The sequence below is a fragment of the Chelmon rostratus genome, chromosome 1 (assembly GCF_017976325.1).
Source record: "Chelmon rostratus isolate fCheRos1 chromosome 1, fCheRos1.pri, whole genome shotgun sequence".
Taxonomy (NCBI): Eukaryota; Metazoa; Chordata; class Actinopteri; order Chaetodontiformes; family Chaetodontidae; genus Chelmon; species Chelmon rostratus.
Window position 1 is genome coordinate 7,163,771 of NC_055658.1, and position 27,958 is coordinate 7,191,728.

The following is a 27,958-nucleotide window of genomic DNA, read 5'->3' on the forward strand; positions in this document are numbered from 1 at the left end:
ATGTGATTAATTCGAACACAACAGCCCTGTAATATATCCTGTCTTCATGAAGGTCATCTTATTTAATTTTTGTCAAGCATGTGTCAGAGAGAGGCTGATTCAACTCATTTCTGCTCGCTGTTGTGTGTGGTGCTGTTGAATTCTGTTGCATTATACTGAAAGGAGCCTCTAGTTTCCACCTCTGGTGACAAATATTCATATCCTTCAATACCATCTGTGGATTTCTTTGTGCACACTGTGAACAGATGGTTGAAAGAGAGCTAAAGAAAGCCATGTATGTCAAACTGGGACAACCATGCTAGAAAAGAGGAAGTGGCCAGCGACATGTAAAGGTGCTTACAGTGTCATCCTAACATCACTTCCTGAACAGTTTGTCTGCCAGTTTCACAACATTTTGAATTTTAAAGCTATTGGTTCAGGAACAAGGCAGGGTGAGGCACGAGCTGTTATTCTAGAAGGATTTGCATTGGAAACAGTTGAAATGACCCTGCTGGCAGACTCTTTCCCTCGATAAGAAACTAAATGCCTCAGATGAATTGATGCCAATCTCTTCCTCTCCTCCCTCTTTCACTCACTCATTGTGTCTCTCTCCCCTCGTGTTGCATTGTACTCAAAGTGGAGCGCTGTATGGCATGTGGTGCAGAGAATGAGTCAGACTGCCCACCAGCTGTGAGCGTGGCTTGCCAGTGGGGAGGAGTAAAGATATTTCACGCAGGGCAGGCAACAGCCAGCAACATTGGTGTGGGTGATTTACAGGGCTATTAGGACGGAAGCCAACAACAAGCTATGAAGACGGACTTGAGGTGTAGCCTACGGCAAAATACTGAGAGGACTGCAGTAACACTGCTCTCAGTTGAACACCTACATATGCTCCTGTGCTACAAATCAACATCAATGAAACAGGTGATTCTGGAAATGAGCAGCTACTTTAGGAGGGCCAAGTGGATCCCTGAGACATAAATAAATAAAAGTGCTTCCACTTGTATTTTAGTGAGGTTTCACTGATCTCATAGACCAGGTGCAGGGCTTTGGAGAAGGCTTTGGAACAGCATTTACACCATCATGTAGAGAGATGAAGGTGACAGAAAATACATTGATACAACAATTCGGTGCATATATAAAATGTGGGATAATCAAAATGTTGAGTCATTTTACTGACTTGCTGTCAGTGTGGTTGGGGGAGGAGGGACTGGTTGCATTTAGACTCGTGACCTCAGCATTTCTTTTAAAATCATGGCTGGAGTTCTGAACCACATCACCAAAATAAATCTCCTGGAATGAGCATCAGTCTGGCTACATTTTAATAGGACGCACAGCCGGGCGAGTTTTGATGCCATGCTAATGGTTTGCAATCCCTGATTTGACTTCCACGAATATTATTAATCTACGTGTTTCTTTCAGGCACATGCACCACTTGCCCCATGCGTGCAACCAGTCGCCGAAAGCATATTATCCAATTAGCGGCGTTGGAGAAGGGGTCGTCCTTGGCACGGCAGATTTCCAATTAGAGAGGAACACGTGAATTTGCTGTCCTACTTAGAGCCATGTAAACGGGACATTCGTGTCTTCACATAAAAATACAACTTACTCTGTGTGGGGGCGAAAAAAAAGGAAGAAACATGCACGCCTTGGTGAATGCCTTCATGCGCTGCGTCTCCCTCCTCTTGCCTCCCTCTTGGCTTTGTGTCAGCTCTTGCTTGTGGGTTGGGAGTGAGTGCGAAGAGACGCTGCCGCGGCCCAATCCCAGAGCTCGTTTCAAAAGCAGAAAGCCTCTTACATATGAGGAAGTAGCAGCAGTAGCAGCAGCAGTAGAAGCCCAAGGAGGCTCCAGCCCGTCAGTCCTACCAGGTCCAGGCTGCGTCTCACTGGCCGCTACAAGCCCCGCTGCTCCTCAGGGCCCTCCTTCGGGTCGGATCTGGATCGGGGGTCTCTGGCGAGCCGTGGAGGGAGTCTTCGGAGCCCCCTGGGTCCTTCTCCGCCATCGCTGGTGCCCGAAAAAACGTCGAGCAGCTTTACGCGCCCCGTATCCTGCCTGTGCCTTCGAGTCGAGCAAGATTAAAAGCTTTCAGGGAGGCGCTGCTGCTGCTGCTCCGGCCGAGGGAGGGAAGGGAGCGGGTGGAAGCACCCCGAGTTATTCGAGGAACATGAGCGGGTCCGCGGGGATCCCCGATTCGAACCCAGCGGAGTGCGCCTCAGATGCGTCAGCGGAGCAGGGCATCGATGAGGTAATCACCGTGGATCAGCACACGCATGAGATGGGGACGGTGACGATAACTGTGGCCATACAAGCGGCGGAGGACGAGGAACCCGAGGAAGTGTCATCCAATAATATTGACTTCCTCGGAGGCAGCTGTAGTGAGGACGAAATTGGAAGACATGACAAATCAAGGTTCGACTCGTTGCTTACTTCAAGTTAATTGTCTTAATAGCAGCTGATGCTTGTGGTTTGTGAACAACACGGTTTGTAAACTATAAATCTGTAAGTCTGTTCTATCAACATTTGGGTAAGAAGCAGTTTTCCCGGCCTTGCCAGACTTTTACTTTCATACATTTGTCGGATGTGTTTTGCTCGGTGAACGTGGGTAAAGTGTATTCCACTAATAGCACGGCAGACAGACAGGGCGCAGCAGGTTGGGGGGTGAATGAAATCTTTTCCTCTCGCTGTCAAGGTTATTGGAAATCTACTCGTCTATTTCTGCATCGGATTTCACAGCCCGCTGAATCGCCCCCGTAACTTCAGCTGGTGAGCTGCCAGCACACGAGCAGCGTAGGTGCTGCTGGGATTGTTGTGTTTCACTGAAATAAAGCCAGTTGTGTAGAAAGCCACTGTATCCTGCAAATAGAGCAGTAATCCCGCCAGGTGGATCACAGTGACGACAGAAGGCCGTAACCGACACCACAATGTGCGAGGAGGACAATGCGCACACACGATCGGGAGTGTTGAGTCCTCAGAGACACACTTGAGGTATGTTATTATCTCCTGGGTGGGATGGCGGGGAAGTGTTTAACCACCTGTAGGCTGCATCAGTGATGAAGGCCTGTGCCCAGACACCTGCGAGAGAAAGATAAAGGATGGCACCTTCACTTTAATCTAATTCCCCTGCGTCATGGCCTGCTATTTTTATCCGCTGGCCTATAAGTTCCCTACTCGGACTGCGTACTGGAGGAGTGAGTCAGTGACAGAAAGGCCAAAGGGGATATAAATCGCCTGGCCATGCGTTGCAGTTTGTTTGTAGATCACACCTTAATGGCTCTTTGGCATAAAGAGCGTCTGTAACACCTGTGCAGGTCAGCGCGTCATAGCACGTTGTTCACACGGGAGGTATTTTAAGATCACTACAGGTCTGATAGCTGCAGATTGCCAGCTGCCTGCACATGCAGCCCTGTCTCCTTATACTCCTGCAGCAGTCTTTCAGAGACTTGCAGACTTAATAGTGCCTTTTAACGTGAACCTCCTCACAGCCTGTTTTAAAAAGAATGTCCCAGTATCCCTGACATCTGTGCTGTGCGTTCTTCACCTCACATATTTGAACTCTCTCTCCAGGAGCCGACAGTGGCAGTATTCCCGTCTCAAAGCTCAGCTCGCGGTCCTGGTCTTTTATCTGAAGTCCTGGGGAAGCAGTGGGCTGCTGCCAGCTGCGCGGTCAGCCGGCTGGAAAGCTGTTGACTGAGGGTGTGCGAGGGAGGGGGGTAGGCTGGAGGAGGTGATGAGTCATCCACAAAATTTCATTCAGATCCTCACACTAGTCTGCAAGGCTACCTGACCGCGCTGCTCCACAGCTTCAGCCAGGTGTTTGACTGGCATCAAATTGTGAATAAAAGCCTCAGCTATGCAGCGTTGGTACCAGTTATTGCAAACTGTGCGAAGCTGACTTGGTGAACCACCATATTCTGTGTGGGAGGGAGAGCCTGTGACTCTGCGCCCTTCAGATGGAGAAGTCTTGGCAGTTGCAGGGTTGGTGGGACACTGGCGTCGGGGTCTGGCACTGAAGCATGGTGACTATGGCTGGAGACGCAGCTTGTCGACTGCTGCAGGCAGATTGCAGATGGGAATGGCAGGATGATGATGTATTCCTGCCAACAGCTTGTAAGCCTCTGGCTTATTGTATTAATGAAAGTGAAATGTGTAACAGTTGTAATTTTGGCAGTTTAGGATGTGAAACACTCTGCTGTTTCTGTGACGTACTAGAGAAGAGTCTCTGCTGACCACGATGTGTGTCTTCTCGTACACAGCGGTGCCGGGACCAGCGGAGGGGAGTTGGAGGAGGAGAGCTGGCAGCCGCCGGATCCAGAGCTCATCCAGAAGCTGGTCGCTCAGATCGAGTACTACCTCTCCGATGAGAACCTGGAGCATGACGCCTTCCTTCTCAAACATGTCAGACGCAACAAACTCGGGTTTGTCAGCGTCAAGTTGCTCACTTCGTTCAAAAAGGTAACCACTGCTGTGAAGCACTTGTGTATAGTGTGGAAACACAACAGGAAATAATTGGCATTCCCTGTCATAGTAGGAGAAATACTATGATCCACTAATGGCTCATTATGTGCTTAAATGTTATATACTGACATTCCTGAGATAAAGCTCCGATACATTTTAAATTTGAATAACAATGACGGCTGTTTTCAAATGTCGGCATTACTAGCTGTTGGAAATCAAATCATATTCTCACTGAGTCACAACAGCTGGTGCTACTTTAGGCTAGTACATGCATGTTTTTTAATCTGTTTATGCCACAAGTAAACCCAGTCCCCTTGCACACGCTAGTTAATATAAATAAGCATTCAAATATGAGCTCGATAAAACTGAGGCGATGCATTTTAAATGTCAGCAAATGATACAGTGATGAATTAGGTAATGGTGTAAAGCCCAGATGTTTGGCTGTGTTGACTCAGTTATGATGTCATCAGTACAGGTATTGATTCAGGAAGTATGACTGAAAGGAAAGCAGTACATATGACTGATTGATCCTGCTGAAGGACTGAAGTTATTGTTTAGCCGATTCTTTTTTAACTGAAGCCTCATTACTCAGAGAAGCTGCTGGAGCAATCGAATGTATGACCTAATGGTTATGAGATGTCACTCTTTAACCACTTAGCATCTCACCCATGTAACACAAGCTTTGTCTCTTTGCAGGTGAAACACTTGACTCGTGACTGGAGAACAACTGCTTACGCTCTGAGGCACTCAAAGATACTTGAGCTGAACGATGAGGGGCGTAAGGTGCGACGTAAGTCTGCGGTGCCAGTTTTTGCCAGTGAGTCCTTGCCTAGCCGCATGCTGCTGTTAAGTGATTTGCAGAGGTGGCCAGAGCTGGCTGCTCTCACTAAGGATAATGGAGGCAGTGAGGGGGGAGCCAATCAGCAGGAGCAACTGATGAAGCTGTTGCTGAAAGCGTTCGGAACATACGGCGCCATCGCCTCCGTCAGAGTCCTGAAGCCCGGGAAGGACTTGCCTGCTGACCTGAAGAGGCTGAGTGGCCGCTACACTCAGCTAGGCACTGAGGAATGTGCCATTGTGGAGTTCGAGGAGGTGGAGGCTGCTGTTAAAGCAAATGAAGCTGTGGGGAGTGAGGACGGAGGGGCCAGTTTGCTGGGATTGAAAGTAGTCCTGATTGGCACCAAGCCACCCAAGAAGAAAGTACCCAAAGAGCGGCCGCACGAGGAGGGAGGGATGCGCAAAAGCCGCTCGCTCAACAGCAGAGTACGAGAGCTTCAGTACCACGGGGACGACTCGGCCTGCAGCTCCTCAGACACTGAGAGCAACCCTACATCCCCTCGGCTGGCCAGAAAGTCCCAGTCCTGTAATAAGCTCAGCCCCACCACTGCAGGCATCAGCTTCCAGAACAATCACCTGAGTCCTGGCATGTCCCCGCGTAACAGTCCCTGGTCGAGCCCCCGCGCCAGTCCCTGTCCTCAGCGCAAATCTCCCCAAACCCACAAGTCTCCCTTAGCCAGCGAGGGCAGACTGAGCCCTGAGCCTGGGCGCCGCTGGGCAGACTACTCCTCAGACAGTAGCCTCACCCCTTCAGGGAGCCCGTGGGTTCAGCGGCGCAAGCAGGTGGCGTCGCAGGAGAGCAGTCCGGTCGGCAGCCCGATGCTGGGTCGAAAGATCCAGAACGCAGACGGCCTGCCACCAGGAGTCATGAGGCTGCCACGGGGCCCCGATGGAACCCGGGGCTTTCACTGTGTCACTGTTGGCGAGAGGGGAAAGACTGCTGCCACTCAGACTTGATATGTGGAGCATCCTTATGCATTCCTTATCCCCCAGAGATAAAAATGATAGATTGGAGCTGTTCTTGGCCGTGACGCTCAGCCCCCAACCCACATTTGAGACTGTGTAGATATATTTTTGTTGAGTGCATCGGGTTTCAGTCTTTGTTATATTTTTATACGATGTTTTGAGTTACCATGGTAACGTTAGTGATTTACCAATGGAAATTTGAGTGAATGTAATTTGATATTGCTTTGGAATGGACCATGTCACCTCCATTGCTGTCTAAACGTGTTCTACATGGGGCGGGTTGGAGAGGGAATTCCACTTTTTTTTCTTTTTTTTTTATTGAAAAGTGTCCTCTGTATTGTGTGTAAAAGCTCACAACATTGTCTGTGGATGGTGTCAAAATGTTTAAGTGGCATAGGCACATGGACTTGATAGAGATATCACCATATGCCTTTTCTGTATTTGTCTACCGTGAGTTCCATTTTTACATGCTCTTTAAACTGAGGCCATAATCGCTCCACTGCCATAAAGGTTGGACAGTTAAACTTGGACTTGACATTTTTTTTAGTTTTTATTTTTGCCTTTTTTATTTTCAGTATGCTTTGGCACTTAGTTGGGAGGGGTCTCTTCTAGCCCTGTAAATGTTGAATTTGTTCAGCAGGTAGCTGTTAATTTATTTTTTTAGCTTTATTTTTTTCTTGGCATATCTGTTTTCCATCAGTCAGCTCACAGTGAGGTTTGAGGGATCAGGTCAGGCAGAATAAATGCTCTTACATCTGAGCTGGGGTATTTGTACAGTGCAATTCCTATTGTACAAATAAATCACTAAAATTGCAATTGGCCTGACTTTCTCTTTTGTTTGTGACACATTTTGAGGCGGTCAGGATGGTCTGAAACAGCCATGATCCGATCTTATTTTTTTTATCTCAATATGTAAGCAACATTGAAGTGAGATATTGCTGCTGTGCCAAGACTGTGGAAGCTTTTCAGACTTGGAAAGCAGAATTGGCACACGGGTGTGTTTTTGAAATGGACTGCACAGATGGGAGGATAAGAGAGTTGATGGATTATAAGCTATATCAACCCTCCACGAGGAACATGAAATTGACAAAACGGAGAAGTAGACCAGTTGCACAAGTAGTTTATTCAAATTTCCTGTTTCTCAAGCAATGCCAAGAAATTAGTATTTGCTGTTCTTTGACTTCCATGTTTTCCTTTTACAATGTTGAATGTAGTGTAAAGGTTACAGTACAGTCATTGGTGTCAAAAATGTCTACGAATGATCCAGATTGAATTCAAACACTGTATATAGCACACAACCTAACTGGTTGTAAAAGTATTTGCGTCCTCCAGTCAGTATGTAGCAGAGGCCCCTTTTTGACAGCAGTTACAGCTTTCGTTGTCAAGTGAACAGCAATTTTCAAGTGTTGCCACAGATTCTTGATTGGACTGAGGTTTGGGTTCTGAATTGGACGGTGTTGTTTTGAATAGAGTACATTCCTGTCCAGCTTTGGCTTTGTTTGGGGTTGTTGTCTTGCTTGAAAATAAATTGTTTGCTTCAGTCCTCTTGCAGATGCAGATCTTCCTCTGATTTGTCTTGCATCAAACAAAGGGTTAAGTATGTATGTAAGCTCAGTTTTGGAAGACCATCTTACTTTTTGTGTCCAAGTCTCTCCCATGCCTTCTGGCAAACACTCATCCAAATGTGAGCCAGTTATAGCACGTACAGCCATGCAGCCCTGTGGCTCCTTCGGTATCCATAGACCTCTTGGTGGCTGCTCATTAAAGACGTCTCATTATTTAGGACAACCTTTGAGGGACATTCAGTCTTTGTATTATCCTCCAAGAGACTAGTAGGTGAACTCCATTCAACTAATTACAAGCCTTTAAAAACATTTTAGGCTGCACTAGTGCTGATTTTGTCATAGCAAAGGGTGTGAACACTTATGTAACCAGTCCCTTTATGTTTGTTCTTAATTTAGATCACATTGCAGAGCTTTGTTTTGAGTTTGTCATGAAGTGATCTCCTCTGTTGATTATTGTCAAGAAAATTAATTACTCCATTGTGGTTCAATGATGTTACAAAACAAAGAGGTCTAAGGGTGGTGAGTACTTACCCTGCAATTTCTGTCATGTCCTCAGATGGTTTCAAATGCTCCTTAGGAACGGCCCAAGCACGAGAGAAAGGAGCACCCACCTTCCATGCTGGATACTTCTAGAGTGGTTAGACTTTTGAATTCATGTGGTTACAGCATTGTGTTTATCCACTTCTTGTTGGATATGCTATATCCCGTAGGAGTGAGCATAATGGGAGAACACAGTCTGTCATCACTGCTGGATACAGAGGGTCAGAACTGATGCTCCAAAATTCAGAGCTGCAATTGGACTAAGTGGGATTGCATAAGAGAGGGATGAATAAACTTTTGTTCTCCTCTTTATATGATTAACAATTCAAAAGAAGGAAGTCGTGATACCGTCTGTCTTTGACAGACAGTATGTTGGCTCAACTCCCAATGACTGCTCATTTTAACACTGTGTATAATGACTTTTTGGAATAAGTACCAAAAAAATTAAACTATTATTCGCCTAAAATTAAGTTCCATATAATTACCATTAAGGATGGTTTTATACTCACAGCAAATGGGAAAACCATAAAGAGATAATGACCAAACCAGAGATCACTTGGGCCATTATTTAGAATTGGGCAGTAGCCATTGATGTATGAATAAAAAGTTATTCAGTGCAGTAATTTAGCTATTTGCTCCAGACTTGATTCTTCTCCAGCATAAGTAAAATGCAGTGATCAGATTACATGTTAAAGAATAGACCCCTCCAGCTTTGTGTTTGAGCTGAGTATTCTCATAGTTACTAAATGTCATGTCATTGTGTATTCAGTTTTGTGTTCCAGTGAAGTATTCTATCATTGCATTGTTTATCATGCAGTTTTAAATGCACATATCAAACAGAATGTACCCAGATTTACATGTGTATTTAAAGACGCATGTACAAACGTATCCATTCAGTATGCATGAAATAGTATGCCCACTGACAGGTAATAGAAGTTGGCTGGTAAATCAGCCAACACATAATCACACCTTATGGTTCAGACAAACTGCGGCTATGTTGGGGCAGTCAGTAGCAACAATCATAGGGAATCATAGTCTCTGGTGGAAGCAGGGTCACGAAGCCTTTTCTCAATATGCAAATTACAGGTCTCCAAAATGTGACAAAAAAAAATATCACTCATGTCTTTTTGCATAATATAATAGGTGAGTATTTCAAGTCTACTCCTCAACTCAGAGTGTGTGACAAACACTTGCATCAGTCTGTGGGAGGGAGCTGGAGGGCCTGTGAGTGGGTGGTGTCAAATTTGAGGAACTGGAATTAGGGTGGAGTAAATGTACAAAAGTCTCAGCAAAGCAGCCAATTGGAAAAGATGACACAAAAAACAAGAACTTACTAGAAAGGAAATGACTTTTTCCCCGCGACCCCCTCCTCCCGTATTATGTAACAGGGGTACTGCAATATCTACATGAATTGCTGAATTATGTAGTGCTGTGCACCTTAAACTGACTTACTGAATTAACCATATAACTTTGTTACTCTGTGACGAACATGTTTGGTGCCTTGCTCAAAAGCCCTTTAACAATGATAGTTTAGGAGGGGAGTGTTCCTCAGCCGTTGTGTCCTGGCCCCCTTCTTCTGCCACACGCCTGTGGGTGCTTCTGGCACACACACGAGAAACTGCACAAACATGTGCAAATAACCTCAGCTAATAATAGATCTCTGAATTCCTATCAGAGCCTGCAAAGAGAACAGAAGGCCTGAGCTCATGGTCCCTCGACACAGAGCACCTGTCTCACAGGTGTCTGTTTTCAGGCTCCCTCACCTGAGATGACGCTGACCTCTGACCTCTTTTTGAAGGTATTGATAGAGCTTCAGAAAGAAATGCACATTAGTCATTTAATTTCTGCCCTTTTGAATTTTTGTATTGAACTATCTAGTTTCAGTAAGCAGTTTCTCAACACAGAAACAGTAGTTATAATTGTGTTTAGTCTGTCTAAATGATGGCGGTTCACCCTTTGTTATGCTTTCAAAATCCACTTGTATTATTGCATAACCTGCCCAAATTGTTCACTGGAGCAGTGTGGCCCCAAGAAGCGCCACCATAAGCCATTAGCCGATTAAAACATTTAGCCGCTGACAGTCTGTTCATACTATGATAATTAGATAAAACACATCTTTCACAATTTTATTTACAGAACATAAAAAATGTCATTTACAGTGTTCCAACAGATTAAAATGACCCGACACTGAAAACAGAAACCATATTTACATGAAGTGAGAGGTGAGCCCCTTTGTGCCACAGTCTCAAGCAAAGATCTTACAGTGTTAGTAGATGGAGATTTAACTTTTACAAGGTGGAGAATGATGATGAGTTTAAGCAAAAATATCAGTTGAATGTACAGGATATCTCCAATATCTCCAACACAGGAAACCACAAAAAACTGCAGTTTGCTAGTGCAACACATCTGAAGTGTTTCAATGTTTATCACGTACAAGCATACACTGTTAGGGATTATCTGTGCACATTCCAAAACTCTACAGACTACATGTTGCAGTAAGTGATGACAGAATTGACAGTTCTTGCCTGTGCACTTCTTTCTAGTTCCCTTCCTGATCCAGCTGCTGTTTGAACATGTAGTAGCTCTTATGTATCTATTTATACAACATATGAACATTAACAGTGAACTTTCATTTTCCAACATTTGATTTGAGCTTTTGAAAAGCCATGCTATCGTTTACCAAGCCCCAGGTCGATGTTCTTACAGTTGTGACCTGCACTGCTGATTCAATGCAGGGAAAAAATAAAGTAAAAAACATTGGATTCATCCACAAGAGCAGCTATCTGTTGTCAATAAGAGCACCTGAATTATTCCCTTCTGCATATTCCTGCTTACGTTAAGGACATAAATATTACTTCTGAGCTGGTCTATGGTGTCTGGTGTCACCATGGTTACCATCTGACCCCCATTGACGCATTTACCTTGCAAAAAGGGAGGAGCGACACACTGCTCCAAGGTGGCAGGATGTCTGTGAATGCAACGCTTCACAGGAAACCAAACCTATCTATATATCAGCATGACAGAGCCTAACCACCGAGCCAAACCAACCAGAGAGACATAATTACTGGCTCTTCATCCCCCTGCACAGCTCAATCTCAAGAGGAGATGGACGCAGAATGATTGGGATTGATCTGATGGTCGTGTGGGTAGAGTCATCATTGGTGTAATGTGGAAAACACTTCCTGCCTGTTAGCAGATGGGATGAGGACGTGTTGCACAGCGAGCTGGAGCAGGCGAACGTGCTAAGAACACAGCATCTCAGATCTTCAATCTTTGAGAGTGAAGCAGTGTGAAGCGGAAGGGGGCACAAACCATCAAGCCGTGTCTCCAGAGCTTTGCTTCAGATGTAGAGCGAACCGTCAGCAGGTCCCACATAACCAACCCCTATCAGTAGAACATCTATCAAAGTCCAAATACCCAGGCCTCCAAAGCTGAACAGTTTGCCCAGACCCTCTCTCCACTGGCCCAGATAAAACCGATCTGCCCCAAAACCACCAAGCGTAATGCTACAGAAAGACATGAGAGAAAACACAGATGAAACAAAATTAAAGGTGCCATTACAGCATACATCCTGGTTAAAAAAAAATGATTCTTGTACAGCAGCTCAGCTGGTCATAACTCATGGCAGGTTTACCTGAGTGCTAATGCCGTTGACCATTTGTATCCACCGGTCCAGTTACAATATAAACGCTTCTGAAAACGTCTTTTACCTACAGAAGAAGAAGACATTTAGTGGGCAGACAGTGGTCCAGATGTTCAGAACATTTCCCAAACGAACACGACTAAAGTCACAAAAGCATTTCAGTTATACAAGTTAGCATGACTGAAGACACAGTTCCCTTAACAAATGTACAACAAATGTAGAAAACATTTCACTATATCATTATATTATATTATGTTATTTCTTTGTGAAATCTTGTTTTTGGTTTTCACAGGCCACAATACACTAAATGCTCCAACGTAAGATTTTTCCTAAACACATGTCCTTTTAAGACTATTCATTATGTTGCTGAGAGCATCTTCAACTGAATCTTCAAAAAGGACTGCCAACTGCCAAATCAACCGCTACAATGTTGAATATTATCTGCCTGATTAACATCTGGTAGACTTTAAGGGCCAATTAGCAAACCTGCACGACAGAAAGCTATTTGTCCTGCGGAGGGACAAGGACTGAAAACCACATGGCGATACTCTACAGTTACTCGACAGTATTCCTTCATACCACAACTTTAACTTTTAAGTGATTCTGCAGCTATATCTGTATTCAAATATGTATCAGCACAGAACATCTCCTTTTATGCTGCATTGTTCTCAATACATTTTTGTATTTTCTTTTGAAAAACTGTTACTTACCACATTAATTATCAACCAACACAATGCCTAGACCTGCATAGAAAACTTAAATTTAACCACAACTGGTTAACAATTCACATATTTTGTTTGTTCTGGATGAAAAAATCTGTAAAACTCCCTCTCCAAAACAACTATGTCAGACTGAGCATGGCTGAGACACAGTTACCCCACTGAAAGAAAACAAGCAGGTTTTACAGCCAAAGCCTTTATCATACCTAAACAATGCACATGGTCTACCACGTCACAGATAGCGTTGTAGCGCTTGCGTGGGCAAGACACTGTCATGCAGTTGGTAGAGTTTGAGCAGCGGTACTGGGACGGGTCGAGCTGCCAGCAGAACTGACAGGTGATGGAAAGAGAGAAGTTGGTTTGCTGCTGTCCTGACTCGCCCTACAAACAAACAAAAAAACAACCAGCAGGTTAAAACATCACAGCAGTAGCTTGAAAATCTATACAACAACAATGCACACCTATTTGTTGTGGGGACTTTTGTCAAGAAACATTTAGATGACTTCCATTTTCTACAAGCACAACATAACGTTATGTGTGTCATGTCTTATTTCCCCTTTTATCAATGAGTTAAGCTAGGTACAAACGTCTATGCATAAATCTTCCCCCTATACTTTACTTTTATGTAGCATATCTGTATCGCACTATGAACTGCTACTCACTATACAGTGAACTCCTTTCTTGGGTTTACAAGTGAAGGAAGCTGGTTTCCTGTAGGTACAGTTGTGTTGGTAATTGCACTGAATGCAATCAGCTGGCAGGCGACTACACAAACCCCCACTGGGACACTTGGAAGTGTAGTTCTCTTCATCTGCAGGAGACACTGCAAAACAGCAAACACAAAGTTACATTTCTAGCTACAATAATCAATATGATATATGATAACAAAGCTTTGGTGCAAGTTAATTTTATGACTTTATGTCTGGGACCATTTATGTCTGTGGCAATGGGCTTATGACTACATCCCTTTGAGTGTCTTGCCAAACTGGGAAAATAGGGCTGTAGGAGGTAAATGGCCTCGACAAAAGGCCCATCAAAGACTCCTTGAGGATGGCCATACACTCCTGATTGCTCCATTAAGGCTGCCTAGCCAGCACTACAACATTGTTGTTGCTCTGTTGAAAAGTTATTAACTCTTCATTGCCTCAACATCAGTATTCTCTTTGAAATTATAGATTTTCATTTTTAAACTTTCATTATAAAAGACAGAAAAATGCATCTAAAGTGTTCATCGATCCTACCTGAACTAGACTTGTTTCTCGAGTCTTGTTTGTATGTTATGACATAGACAAATTAAGTTTAAGAAAGATAACTGCTGCATTAATAAACTAAATTACAGAGGTGACATAAAAAGAGTGCCAGTATAGACATGCAGTTTATAATCCCTGGTCCCTGTATTTCTAAAGGTCTGGAAGAAGCTGAAGATATAGAATCAACTAATTATTTACACCTATTAGAGTTTGTTTTGACTCCGTATTGTTCCACAGAGACTGCTAATTGCTTTTTTATTCAACATCTTAAATCATCCAAATCATCCATTCCAAATTGAACTTCTCTGATAAAACTTTACAGTGGTTTAAATATTATTTTTCTGTGAAAAGAATATTATCCCACAGGGTTCTGTTCTTTGTCCACTTCAGTTATATTTCTTACCACAGTCATGTCTTGGAGCAGGTTTTCAGATGCATGCAGATGTCATATATGTATCTGACTGCACTACTCAACAGCCATCATATAATTTATAGTCCATAGCAGCGTGGTTTGAAAACTGATGTCTTACACTCAACTCCACATTGAAGATAACTGTTTACTTGCTTCTTCCAGGGCTCGGTCTATTAGTAGACGCTAATGAGTCAAATCTTAAGGTTAAAGGGAAAGGTACCGAACAGTGTTTCGGCAATGAACTATCTCAACCTTATATTAGATTCCCATCTACATTTTGAAAAGCATGTTAAAAATGGTCGAGGTGCAAAAGTAAACTTGGATACACTTACAATTATTATAGACTGCTTCCCATTCCATGTTGCAAATAGCTTCATGCATTCTATGATCTTTCCACATTTACGAATTGTGTAACCTCTCGCAGCATCTACAACAATGAAGCCTTGTATAATAAAAATAGAGCAATTAAAATTTTTGGACAGGAAGCCAATAAGATTGCATCATTGCCATGTTCTTATGAAACTAAACATGTTTTGAACATTTCATTAAATTTGCTAATCTATAAATGACTACATAATCAGGCTACTCAGGTGCTCAATGACGTTGCGGTTCCACTCTGAGTTTTGGACTCAGTTACATGTGAGGCACCTAGCTGGAATTGTACGATGCCCTTATGTAAGTTTTAATTTGGACAGACAGCTTTTTCTGTTCAGGGGATCAACATTCACCGGCTCTGGAACTCATTACCACCAGAAATTAAAAACATTGATTCATTTTCCCGTTTTAAATCCACACTCAAAACACACCTGTTTAGAATCACTTATCCTACATGACGTCAACTGGACATCTGATTTTACACTGATATATTTGATCACTTCTTTATTTTATTGTGTTTTATCGTATTGTTGTTTGATATTCTTTGTGTTGTAAAGTGTCCTTGAGTGTCCTGAAAGGCGCTTTTAACAAATAAAATGTATTATTATTATTATTATTATTATTATGTGGAATTCCTTACCTGCAGAGCTCAAACTGACTGGGTCCTGACTGGGATCATTTTAAACTTAATCTGAAACAGTTTCTGATGAGAGGTCAGTCATATTGTCATAAATGACCTGGTGCTTCTTGTTTTATGGTGCTTTATTGTACTACAGTTTGTTTCTTGTATTGTTCTGTCTACATGTTCTTGTTGAGTCTGAGTTTTGTGGACCGTCATTTGTATATTTGTTGTTGAGTTTTATGTATTTCACAGGCCCATCTAGGGATGGGAATTGCAAATGAGCTTAGGCAATAAATGCTGTGGTATGTGGCATCGGTTCATGCTACATACATGTCCCTATGCAAAGGTACATTAAATTAATAAATAAATAAATCTCTTTCTATAAGGTAGCACCACTCCTGCAGGAAAATGCTGATGATTGAGTGTTTTTTTTATTAAAAAAAAACCAAATCTGTAAGAGTGGGTCACAGATTACCAACAGTATTATCAATGCTGATTATTGGCTGGTGTTTACCTGAGGCTGCAGCGGGGACCACTGGGCTGGTGATGACAGGTCCCTGCTGGGCATCTCTGGAGTAGGGAGGCTCCTGGCCAACATGAGGAGAGCTCAGGTACCCTGACAGCAGAGAGACAATAAAGAACTCACTCATCTGCTATGATCATGGATATAAAATCTGCTCTATACATGTATGCTGGTTGTGGAAATAATGTAACGTAAGACCACCACACGTCTTGCGAGACAGGCAAAAACATTAAGTCCAGAACAAGTGATAGTAATTAAAACTACAGGAATTTACTTTAATAAATTATCACAGCTACCAAACGTTAACGTTACTGCTTCACAGTACTTTTACTTCGCCGAGGCGTTAACTAAAGTTAGCTAACATTAGGGACACTTCTTGCAAATCAGCAGGGACAATTAGCTAAGTGTTAGCTCTAGTAGGTTGTAAATTAAACACTGGGTACAGAATTGTCTGTTATATTAGACAAACAATAGTTCAATCAGCGCTATTCACTGATTTCGCTGCAAACTAGCTAGCTTGGTAGCTAACCAGCTATTGCAGGAAGGAAGCTACCGTTAGCAGGATGACAAACGTAACCTGGCCGTATACGTGAGCCAAGCTGGCGTAAATCTCTAACCGGCCCCATAAACATACCGTTAACACATTGTACGAGCAAGTCCATAAACAAAACCATAACAATTCCGTAGGTTTTGAAGCACCGTCCTCGGTCTGGTCTCCATTTCTGACAGCTAGTGGCCATTGTTGCTGCTGCGCTAACCGGAGCTGCATTCAGGTGTGTAAGAAAAAGCGGATGTCAGCAATGCTGTGCTAGTCTGAGGCAGGGAGCGGCTGGCGAGTATAGCACTAGTTCCATTGTTGTTTGATGATTTCAAGCCGTGAAGATACCAGGGAAGAAGTATTCAACTAACAGTAATTGCTCATAATCAATTTCAAATACCATTCAAACCATTCAAATACATCTCTACATGTATTGAATGTTCTCTACATATGTTAGAGAACAGATTTTGAAGCAAAAATCTTGAGACTGCATTGTTGTGACTATCCATTGTTAGTGCCATTTTCTTCATTCAGTATTTTTAAGATGTATGTCGTTCGTCACATCTAAAGTGTTAGGCGGTGGCATAAATCCTCAAGAGGTTGTCAAGATAAGAGTACCTCACCAAGAGCATCGTTTTAAAGCAGTATGACTGGAGTTTGAGAAAAGTTGAGATTTTGTGTGATTTTTTCCAAGCCATGAACGCACCATAGCAAGCAGGCGGACTTCCTGGCCTCACATCGCCCCTCCCACCACGCTCCCTGTGGTCCATCTAGTCTAAACCGTTCACATTTTGTTTTCTTATGTCACATTTAATGCGGTGTTTGTTGGCTGTGAATTCTGTTACAATGATAATAACGCTCTGTCATACGCGTCAGAAAGGAGAGACACGGAAAAATCAGTTTCACTATCTTACACCTCTCTATTTGTCATTACATGCAGTACAGGTATATCATTTTGTATTGCTCATATGGTAACCATAATAACTGTTACTGCTTATGGGAGTATTTTCACTGATGACAAGTATTACTCAATGCATGTCCCTGGAAAAGACTGGTACACATTTGCTCAGTTTTTTGTTACTACATTGCAGTAAGGAAACCAATCTAGTGTGACAAATGCATGTAGTGGTGAAAAACATTTTTTTTCTTCTGTTGTGAAAGACAAGAACAATTGCTCACATTCACTAGATTTTATTTCTGGGGTTCCCTGTGGAGGCAGACCTTTGACAAAAATCAGTGCCATAATCTTCATTAAGACAGTAATCACATTGTTTCCTTAAATGATCAAGTAACTTCCCTTCAGTTAGACTTCAACACCACATACAAAAACTTTTCTACCATTCACACATGATTGTGTGAACATTTCAAAGCTGTTTTGCAGCCTCATTCATTGCGTTTACTTACAGAATATCAATTCCCTCTGTCTGATTTCTGCTCTACGTACCACACTTTCCCTGTACCATCATTACATGTGCCATCATTTGTCCCTTCACTGCTCATCTGACTGTAGTTGAGGTATTCATATGCAAGAGTCTGCATTGTTCTTTGTCTTGATCAGAACTCCTCTTCTGCGTTTCGACAGCGGGATTGTTTGAGCAGGGTCAGGCGAGCCAGAACCTCGGCCACTGACAGTTCTCCGTGGACTTTGTTGTCCCTCGTGCGCACATTGACACCGTTAGTCATCTTCTCCTTCTCTCCAACAACTGCCAAGACACGAGAGGACACAACAGCTTGATATGGGCCAAGTCACACCGGCACACGTGCACACACACATGCATGCAGGCAGGCACACAGACACACACAGACACACACAGACACACACAGACACACACAGACACACAGCTACCCTAACACATTCCCTGCTTTGTGCCGCTGAATTCAACAACTGTGGATGGTTCGTCAGCTTGGAGGTCCATTTGCTATTTGCTTTGTATTCAACCAATTATTATTTTTCTAATGGAAGTCTACTGACAGTCCCACAGTTAAAAGGACCATAGCAGTTTTTTTTAATGTTTTAGCCCATTTACTACAAATTTACATTCCTGATTTGAAACCAAACACTTTTCTTAAATCTACATTTGTACCGGAATATCTGCACTGCCTCTGATGCCACAATAAGGTGAATTTGATAAAACCAAGGGTGGATATGATGCCAAATGTCTTGCAGCAGTGTAAAATAGAAGAATGTACTAAAACATGAAAACTGGTGTGGGCCACTCATTGAAACTGTTTTAGTTGCCTATTTGTCACTGAGCCTAAACCTTATGTTTTGGTATGGTGTAGACTCCCTCTGTCTACACTGTGATGCCTCCTAGTCATTACAAATAGACCACTTAAAATGAATGAATAACCCAATCAGTATTACAAGGGGAAACTATTTGAACAATCTCGAAAATACCAAACACTGTCTTTAAAAATACACCGTGGATGTTGTGGGAGTAACCAGTTCAATGTAGTTTTGAAGTGGTGGCAGTCAACACTCAGAGCAGCAGAAATGGGGCAAAAATGCTCTCAAATCAGTGGTCAGTCAGTGCTTCCAAATGTACAAAGGGCTGTAAAACCTTCTCACCAAGAATGAAGTTATATTGGGCCAGCTGAGCATTACGGATTTTCTTGTTCAGAAGGCAGCTCGAGTCCAGGTCAGCGTCTGCCATGAAACCAGCCTCTGTGAACTGCTTACACACCTGACAGGAGGAAATAAAACATGCAGGAATATGCCCTTCTTGAGCATTACATAAATCTAAGTGCCACAGATAAGTATTCATATGGTCATACTTAAATGTGGTGAATATGTGGAAGTGGAAGACGTACCCTCTTGGCGTAATCCTCACAGGATGGGTTGACAGGCACTAACATCACCTGGCGTGGAGAGAGCCACAGAGGCCTGGTGGAGGGATGGAAACAGTATTTCAGTGAAATACTGGTATAAAGATACTAACACGAGCACCTCCCTGACAAAAAGGAACTGCTGGCTGAAATCTGAAATGATGTCAGAAAGTGAACAACAACATGGAAACCAAGTGGAAAGTTTAGCATTCAAACAAGACAGAAAAAGAAATCGTGTTGTAATACAAAATAAAATTTTATCTGCTGAAACATCACAGGAATGGGCCTTATCAGCATTTTGGGTTATGGTTAATTTCTTCATTTTTGGAGTTTAACCCTCCAACCAGAAAGCACCTCACCATTTCCCTGCATAGTTCTCCGTGAGAATGGCAATCATCCTCTCCACTGAGCCCAGGATGGCACGATGGATGATGACTGGCCGGGCTTTGTCATCGCCATCCTTCCTGTAAGACATTGCATCAGACAGAATATTAAGGGTTCCTGTGAAACGTGTCAGCATGAATGCAAGCTGGACTTAATCTTGGCTGTTCACACAGTGTTTATTATTTGTCTTTAATTCAATTACAATTATATTTGTATGGCCGCATTTCATACAAGGGAAGTTTGAAGTGCTTTAAATGAGAACAACAGCTCTAACTCTGCAGTTTAAGTATCAATATCTACCTCAATCAATGCTTCTCCTGATCTGCACAGCCACCTCAATCTGTTCCATATGTAATAATGGGCTGATTGGAAAAACAGAAAATACTATTAACTGCCTCCAGCCTATTGCTACCACAAACTGAAGTCACCTGCACGCTGAGTTCAAATCTGCATACAACTCTTCACCCCTTCAAACACATGACTCTGTGGAACAGAGTGTGCAAGCTGAGACATCTCATTCAGGAGAGGATTAAGATGTAATCCATGATGCAGTAAAGCACAAAGACTCAGCAGTGTGTCAGTGTTTTAATGAGCTGACTCACCCCACAAAGGTCAGGTTGAAGCGAATAGGCAGCTGGAAGTCCAGCTGAATGGTCGCACACTGGTGGTAACGTCCAATTGCATCTTTGATCTTAATGTCAATCTGCAGCAGCACAACAAAGAATTACTGTGCTTTCTAAACCTCGGAGAATTAAATTGATTTTGTGTTTGGCAGGGGAAAAAAAAAGAAAAGAAGAAAAATCGAGAAATTATCTGACCTTGGGTCCATAAAAAGCACCGTCTCCAGGGTTGAGTTTCCATGGCTCCCCAAATTCGTTCAGGCTGTTCTCCAGTTGCTGTCAGGCATTAGGCATAGGTTAACATATAATTTAAATCTAAACAATGGAAAGGGATTGCTGTGAAGCAGGCCATGTCATACTGCCTGCACTTTGCACTGCGTATGTTTCCATTTGAACTTACAACTGGACAAAAATAACAGACATCACGTCAAACAAATGACAAATGTTTTATTGACAACACACCTCCTACAGAACTCCATGGAACTTCACAGTGACTCACAGATCTGATACTACTGTATGATCACACAGCAGCTCTTTCATCAACAGTGCTAATTCAGTGTCAACATGAGCATTTATCTGCTAAGGTGCTGCAAAGTCCCTGCATTTAATGTTGTGTGCCACCAAAGCAGAGTCTCATCTCTAGAAGGCAAAGTCAGATCTTCTGCTGAACACGCACTAGAATTTGGCTGGTACCTGGAGGTAATTTTCCGCCATAAATCAGCTACTCTGCATGATGTGGTTTACCTTCTCAGCCTGGTTCCACACAGTGATGTCACCCAGATACTTCTCTGGACGAGTGGAGAGGTGAAGCTGGAAGGAGAATCCAAACACATCGTAAACACAGCGGAGGAAGTCAAGACAGCCCTTCATCTCTGACTCGATCTGTAGGGGGGGAAAAAAAAGATGATTCAGAATTTAGGAAATGACTCATAATAAGTAGGTACTTGTTTTTCAAAACTGCTTTTCACATGTTCAAAGACCTACTAATTACATGTATAACAGCTGAAAACTACTGATGTGGTTACCTGATCCATCGTGCAGAAAATATGAGCGTCGTCCTGCTGGAATCGCCGTACTCTCGTCAGCCCGGTTAGCGTTCCTGACAGCTCATTTCTGTGGAGGACCCCGAAATCAGCCAGCCTCAGAGGAAGCTCCCTCCACGAGCGAGGCCTGTGGCTGAACATCAGACTACAGGGCAACCAGAGAGCAGGAAATCAAATGACTGACACGTATTAAATACTGGATGTGCTGTTTGATTTACAGCACTTGGGAAGCTCTTCAAATGTTTACGCTGTGAGCGCTCTAAATTTACCAGTGCCCGGGGCAGTTCATGGGCTTGAGTGCAAAGATGTCTTCTTCCACAGGGAAGGAGAACATGTTTTCGCTGTAGTGTTGCCAGTGGCCAGATGTCTCCCACAGTTTGCTGTTATAGATGTTGGGAGAGGCTACTTCCTGAAAGCCTCTTCTCCAGTACTCATCCTAGAAAAAACAACAAAACCACAAAAACAAGCTAAATCTGCCAGTTGGCCGGCACAGGTACTTTATTGAGCTGAATCATGACTTCTGGCATGAATCTGGAACCACTGTAATGGAAATCATATTGTGTGGCCTTTATTTATCCATTTGTTTTCCTTAAGCAAAACATTTCATGTCCAGTTGAGCTGTGAAGCAGCCAGCAGTGGAAGGCTGGTGTTCCTGGACAGGTTTCAACTGTGAATATGAAACAGGGAGGAGCTTAAAAAGCACAATGTGGGCTCAGTCAGCTTCCCCTGAAAGAGATGAAAAACCTGAATGCTAATGACAACTGACTGCATCCCTCACTGCAGTCATCAGAAGCTGGCCTCCAGCATCTATATAATAACTTCTCTGCGTTGTTTTAGGGATATGTTTCTTCTTCGTTTTTTTTTAAACACTGTCGCAACAGATTGGAGTGACGTGATAATGATCTTGCACCATTTCTGTGGAATATCTGTGAGCTCGTCTTGGCTTGGTCTGGTGTGTTGGTGGGTGATGTGAAAGTCTTCAAGATGTCAACACGTCCCTTCAAATATGTCACAGAGACAAGTTCCTGTACAGTCACTCAACTTGGCCAAAGAGTTCAAGTCATTCTGAAATCTAAAGTTTGCTCAACTTTAGACGAGACCGCGTTCTGCTCTTAGCTGAGGACTTCTGCACCACTCTAACCGCCATTCAACCTAATTCCCAAATGTGGAAATTTGGTGGCTTTCCAAACGCAGGCAGTTTGCCTTTAAACTAAAAACCAAAACAGAGTTTCAAACGATCGTTCCCTGGAGCCACTCTGACAATTACGCGCTACCTTTGACCAGACTGCCGTGACGTTCATGAGCTCATCTGAAAATCTTGACAGTTTCAGTTGACACTTCCGACTTTATGATGCTCAGTTTGTCACAAGTTTGGTGTTTGACTGAAAAACCCTCTGAAAAGCTCAGGCCATAATTCAGAATTTAGACAGCAGTCAGGACGGGCTCAAGCTTTTCTGAGGCTCTGAGCAGAATTTGAACCGACTGAGCTGAACTAAGCTCTTCAGCTCACTACTAAACTCGCAGCTTATCTTTGAGCTTCTTGGTGATTGCAATGCTTTGCAAGAGTTAACAGCAAGTGGTCTGCATGTCAATGAGCTGGCAATCACTGCAAGTGCGCTGGAAATGTTAAGCATAGCTGGCGCCTCACTGGCCTCAAGCTGAGAGAGGTTATAAGTGTTTCTGTGTTTCAGAGCTTCCTTAGTGGAAATCCCAGAAGTAGTATATTCAAATTAATTATTTTAAAATTAAATATTAACAGTCAACATAATTCATGTCAAATAATTACAATCCAAAGCTTACTATGATGAATAGCATGAAACCTGGTGAATATGTAGTGAATAAAAACAGGCAAGGATCTGCATTTAGCCACCACTCCTACCCTGATGAACTCTGTGAGTGTGTTGTAGATGTAGGCTCCGCGTGGCATGAAGAAACAACTGCCGGGACTCAGATCATGGAAGAAGAACAGCTCCTGATCCTGTGAAGCAGAGAGAAAGCTTTTTAATGACTTCACATATCCTTATTATGTACTGTATACCCAGCAAGAAACTCCATACACTGTAGGGACACACAGCATCTTACTAATGGTATACTCCAGTATAAGTAATAATAAGAGCTGAAAATGAATGTCAACATGCAGATGTTTGAGATGCAACATTCCTTTAAAAACCTTTGAAATATCAAGGCAAGGAAATAAGGTAATTAACATTTTCTAGAAATTGAACTCCATCAGTTGGATTATTTTACAATATGTTGGTTTGTAAAAGTGACATAACAGCAGCTACTGCTCAGATTGGCTGCATACTGTCCTTTTCATTTCATTCAGCTCACCTGTGCTCTTACATCAAAATAAGCACAAACTGACCGATGTTAACATTGCAGGAGTACAGAGGAACACTGCATTTCAATGTGACTGTAATGCCGGTTAAGCCTCCGCACTAACCTGACCAGGACCAGGCTAGTCTGGAGGGATACGCAGGTTTCCATGGCAACTTAGGTCCAGGTTATTTAAGCCTCCTTTATGAGAGTGAATTTCTTGAAAACGAGCCTGCTTTATGAACCCACCACTTTGGAGATCTTTTTATGTTCACACGCCGGCGCTGTTATTTACTCTCTACACATGTCAAATCTGGTGAGGTATAGCATGTTTGACCAATTTTATCAAGTTGATTTATCAAAGACACAGCCGGATCCCTGCTGGTGCAGCTAATTCTCTTCCACTGCTGTGCGGTCAGTCGATGAAATTGGACGGCATCTAGATGTTTTCAAAATGTTGTGCCTTCATTATCACTGTGCAAATGGTAAGGGTCGGCTTTGGACCATGCCACCGAGCACCATCTTTAAAACAACATGCCACTTTTGTCACCTCCCTCCAACTGGCATCAACAGCAACATCTTGACTCTCGCTCTTATATATGGAACTGTGCTGTTATTGTTGCTGACTGAGGTGATGCCGCCTGTGTCTCCCATGCTGGGGGACCAGCTGGGGTGCTCAGATGACTCACAGTTGTCTCAAACGTGCCAGTATGAAGAAACACAGTGCCCTCAGCTGGTACAAGGCAGCATCAGTGGAATTATAGCAGAAATTTGTGCGTTTTTGATAATTCCAACTGGGCTACACAAGGAAAATAATTTGTGCGTATGTGTGTTACAGTTCATGTTTGCCTGGAGACTGTGTTCTTGGTCCAGGTTCTTTTCAGGGTTTCACCACATCTACAAAACCACAAATCTAGACTCCGACAAGGAAAACTTCAACAAAAACCTCAAAGAAGATGTGTCAGCCATCACATTATGCAATTAGGAATCAAAATTCTCTTTGTACTGGGTTTCAGTCTCCAGTTCTAGGCCTCAGCCAGCTGGGTGGGCTTGGACAAGGCTGCCTACAGTGACTCACTTTGCCAATCTTGCGATGGTCTCTGTTCTTGGCCTCCTCCTGAAAACGTTCCCACTCCTTCAGCATCTTTGAGTCTGGGAAGGAGATCCCATAGATCCTCTGTAAAGTCTCCATGTCAGAGCGGCCCTCCCAGTAGGTCGAAGAGTTCTGATGACAGAGGTAGAACACAGTGACAGGATCACCTTGGTTAGCACAGGGTTAACTTTTATCAATAAAGTTACAAAACTCAGATTATCTGAGAACAGCGTGAATTTTTTGGGGGGCTTGTGGACCCTGTGTGTGCTTTCCACATACCTTGTAGATCTTCATGGTCTTGATCTTGCCTGTATGTCTAACATGGGGACCTCTGCACAAGTCAATCAAGGGCCCACACCTAACCAGGATTAATACAACAGTCAGACTTGAAAATTACAAAGAGCCAAAAAGACCTCGCACATCCTCTCAGAATAAAGACATCCAGCTAATATATCTTCTTCCTTCGTATAAGCATCCTACCTGTAAACTGTCGTGGTGGGGGTGGTGACTTTCTCATTCAGGATGCGGCACTTGAATTTGTTGTACTGCGTGATACAAACACTTGGGTCGGTTAGAAGCTATCTTGGGCTGAGAGAATGTTCTCCACACATGCACAAAGTTTTTCATCTTGATTTAAAGATTTCACTGCGTTTTCTTATTTTGCCAAGTTCCACGCACGCAAATACTAAAAATAATGAGACTAGGCAAGGCTGTACACAGAAGGCCATGTCCGTTTACGGCTCGAGAACATTTTTCTCATCAGTGAAAACAGTTTGTGAAACAGTAGTGGCACAGGACAATAGTCCCTCACATAGTTCCAGTTTTGAACATGTCAAAAAAAGCAGACCACAACTATGTGAAGAGGATCTGCTGACAACAGACGGGAGCGTTCGCTCTCTGACCTTGAACATCTTCAGCAGTGTCTCCTTGCTGATCTCGAGCCTCTCGAACGGCTGCTTTTCCTTCACCACAGTCTTACACAAAGTCTCCAGGTCCCCAAACTCAGAGCTGGACACGCCCCTGGAATCAGGAAATGCAATCAGTTCATTACATGTGCTCGTGGTCAGTGCTGCTCCGACAAGTATCATTCTGTAATTACCTAATTGTGATTGACGTGATGATCCTATGTTTCCACTTAGTATGTTTTACAGAAAAACACTCTTTTGGGCCCATCAAAGCAAAGCAAAATACTTGACTAGAACGTTTTTCGGCTAAAATCGTGTCTGAAAAACCAGACGATACTCCAGAAAAGTTTACATAGTTTAGGAAATCTGGCCAGCACAAAGAAGACGCTCATAGTGAAAATGCTTGCTCACTTCTGTCCTTCCAGGAACATGTCGTAGTAGAAACCATTCTCAATGGGGGGTCCATAACACAAACAACCTCCATAAAAGCGCTCCATTGCCTCCCCGAGGATGTGAGCGCTCGAGTGCCAATACACCTGGGATGGGAGATGAAGTCAGATATATTACCTCTTCAAAAAATGCAAGCAATGGTTTAGTCACATTAAAGCAAGTTTGTTGCTTGGCCGCTGTGGATTGGACCTTTTTAATACATCTGACGTTAAGGTGGGATTGTACATTACTGAAGAGAAAAAAAATGCAACGTATAATCCAAAGATTTGCCATCGCACAACTAGATTTGCAGATCACAGGAATTGCAGCAGGACAGAATTTCTCTCTGTAGCCACCAGCCATGTGTTAAAACACTTCTTATTCAGTGAGTTAAACGTCCTCTCTACTCACAGCCTGAGCATCCTCATTGTCAAAGCGCAGGATCTCAAGAGAGCAGTCCCGCTCAAGAGGTCTGTCCAGGTCCCAAAGCTCCCCGTTCACCCGAGAAATCACAGCGTTGTCAGCCAGGCCCTGGCTGAAAGAGCGAGCGCGAGAGAGCTGCCTCAGAAACACTGCGTCCACAGTTAAGAAGATTTCTACCATTTTAAATGAAAAGACGCATCAAGAACAATACATGGGAAAAAATCACATGTGGGAAACAGAGAGTCAGGCCTCCATCTGAGATGTCTGCTTGTATCAGAAAACTGAGTCAATATTGAATTCTATTAATCGTATTGATAGCCATTAATTGATTATACTATTGTAGAGTGAGCAGCAGTGGATCTGGCCAGTTGTTTCAGGACTAACCTGATACCACAAGCTAGCTGGTATGGCGTGGTGACCCAAGCCTTGCCCGCCACCTTGCGTCCATCAGGCAGCTCCACAGTGATGCTCTTGCTGCCTGCAGCTTTCTTTGCCAGCAGAGCATCACTCTCCCTCTTCAGCTCCTCGTAGAAGCTGAGGCGCTCTGTAATGTATGCAGGCCAGGGCTTCAGCTGCAGCGCAAAACACCAAAAACAATCAAAGTCAAGAAGTGCTGTGACAGGAAGGGAGCACAGCGACAACATTTCTTCTCCTTTCTGTGTGATACACTGAAATGTTAGAGAGCAGTGATCACCTCTTTCAGGCCTCCACCTCCTTGTCCCTTGTCCTGATTCTTCTTCTCCTTGTTGTTCCTGTCAGCTGGTTTGGTTTCCGGGGCTGCCACCTGTCCACGGACAGAGACACGTGTGTGTGCATCTTTAATCTTACAGCAGACTCTCAACACAACATTTCCACCTGAGTCACATTATCAGCCTATTATTAGTGTCAGCGAGCAGCATTCAAAGTGTGCACACATTGTGACACTGAGCGCTGCAGCTATTTGTGGAAGTGAGGTGGTGCAGTTTGTCATTTGGTTTCACTGGATGGAGGCCCTCTACTCATAATAGTGCAGCACTACTACCACCACTACTACTACTCAGCCGCTCATCGTTTTAAGAATGAAGCCATTTAAACTGTGTGATACTTACTGTCCCAGTCTTTGTCCCCGCCTTGTTATCAGCCCGGTTGTTCGTCTGCTGCACTTTGCGGCTGTTTTTCTCCGGAGCGTTGCCAGTCTTCGCTCCTTGTTGCCTCTTCCCCTGAGCCTCCTCCAGCTCCAGCTCCGCCTGCAGACCCCGCCGGAGGTGCAGCAGCCGGTACCTGAGCTTCTCATTCTCGGTCCGCAGGCTCTCCAGCTGCGGGGAGACCTCCGCAACACCGGCAGCGTTCAGACCGCGGCTTAATCCATCGCGGAGAGTGGAAATTTCACTTGAGAGGAGGTGAATTTGCTGCTCCTGGGCGGCCAAACGTGCAGCCAGGCACTCCGCCATCTTTAGATGACCACCATAGCCACAATGACAGCTGACTTCCGGCGAGGGTTTTAAAAAATAAAAC

General features: G+C 43.6%; 3 protein-coding genes across 3 annotated transcripts; 1 reads left to right on the forward strand and 2 right to left on the reverse strand.

Annotated features, from left to right (window-relative positions):
• Positions 1-1,619: 1,619 nt before the first annotated feature.
• Positions 1,620-7,856, forward strand: larp6a (La ribonucleoprotein 6, translational regulator a). The gene is made up of 3 exons (XM_041936065.1): positions 1,620-2,389; positions 4,234-4,432; positions 5,132-7,856. Exons 1-3 carry the CDS (start codon positions 1,620-1,622, stop codon positions 6,227-6,229), a joined length of 2,067 nt encoding a protein of 688 aa, XP_041791999.1. The 3' UTR covers positions 6,230-7,856.
• A 2,599-nt stretch (positions 7,857-10,455) lies between these two features.
• Positions 10,456-16,649, reverse strand: tm2d3 (TM2 domain containing 3). The gene is made up of 6 exons (XM_041938301.1): positions 16,522-16,649; positions 15,879-15,980; positions 13,368-13,528; positions 12,912-13,086; positions 11,978-12,053; positions 10,456-11,849 (listed from the first exon to the last, which is right to left on the reverse strand). The coding sequence occupies exons 1-6, from the start codon at positions 16,625-16,627 to the stop codon at positions 11,684-11,686; spliced, it is 786 nt and encodes a 261-aa protein (XP_041794235.1). The 5' UTR covers positions 16,628-16,649; the 3' UTR covers positions 10,456-11,683.
• An 868-nt stretch (positions 16,650-17,517) lies between these two features.
• tars3 (threonyl-tRNA synthetase 3) lies at positions 17,518-27,894 on the reverse strand. The gene is made up of 19 exons (XM_041933947.1): positions 27,553-27,894; positions 27,159-27,248; positions 26,849-27,036; positions 26,453-26,576; positions 26,024-26,148; positions 25,610-25,727; positions 25,188-25,252; positions 24,987-25,065; positions 24,693-24,839; positions 23,178-23,276; positions 21,568-21,734; positions 21,281-21,443; positions 21,000-21,137; positions 20,454-20,531; positions 20,238-20,338; positions 19,611-19,715; positions 19,237-19,309; positions 18,995-19,109; positions 17,518-18,128 (listed from the first exon to the last, which is right to left on the reverse strand). Exons 1-19 carry the CDS (start codon positions 27,892-27,894, stop codon positions 17,980-17,982), a joined length of 2,466 nt encoding a protein of 821 aa, XP_041789881.1. The 3' UTR covers positions 17,518-17,979.
• Positions 27,895-27,958: the final 64 nt, after the last annotated feature.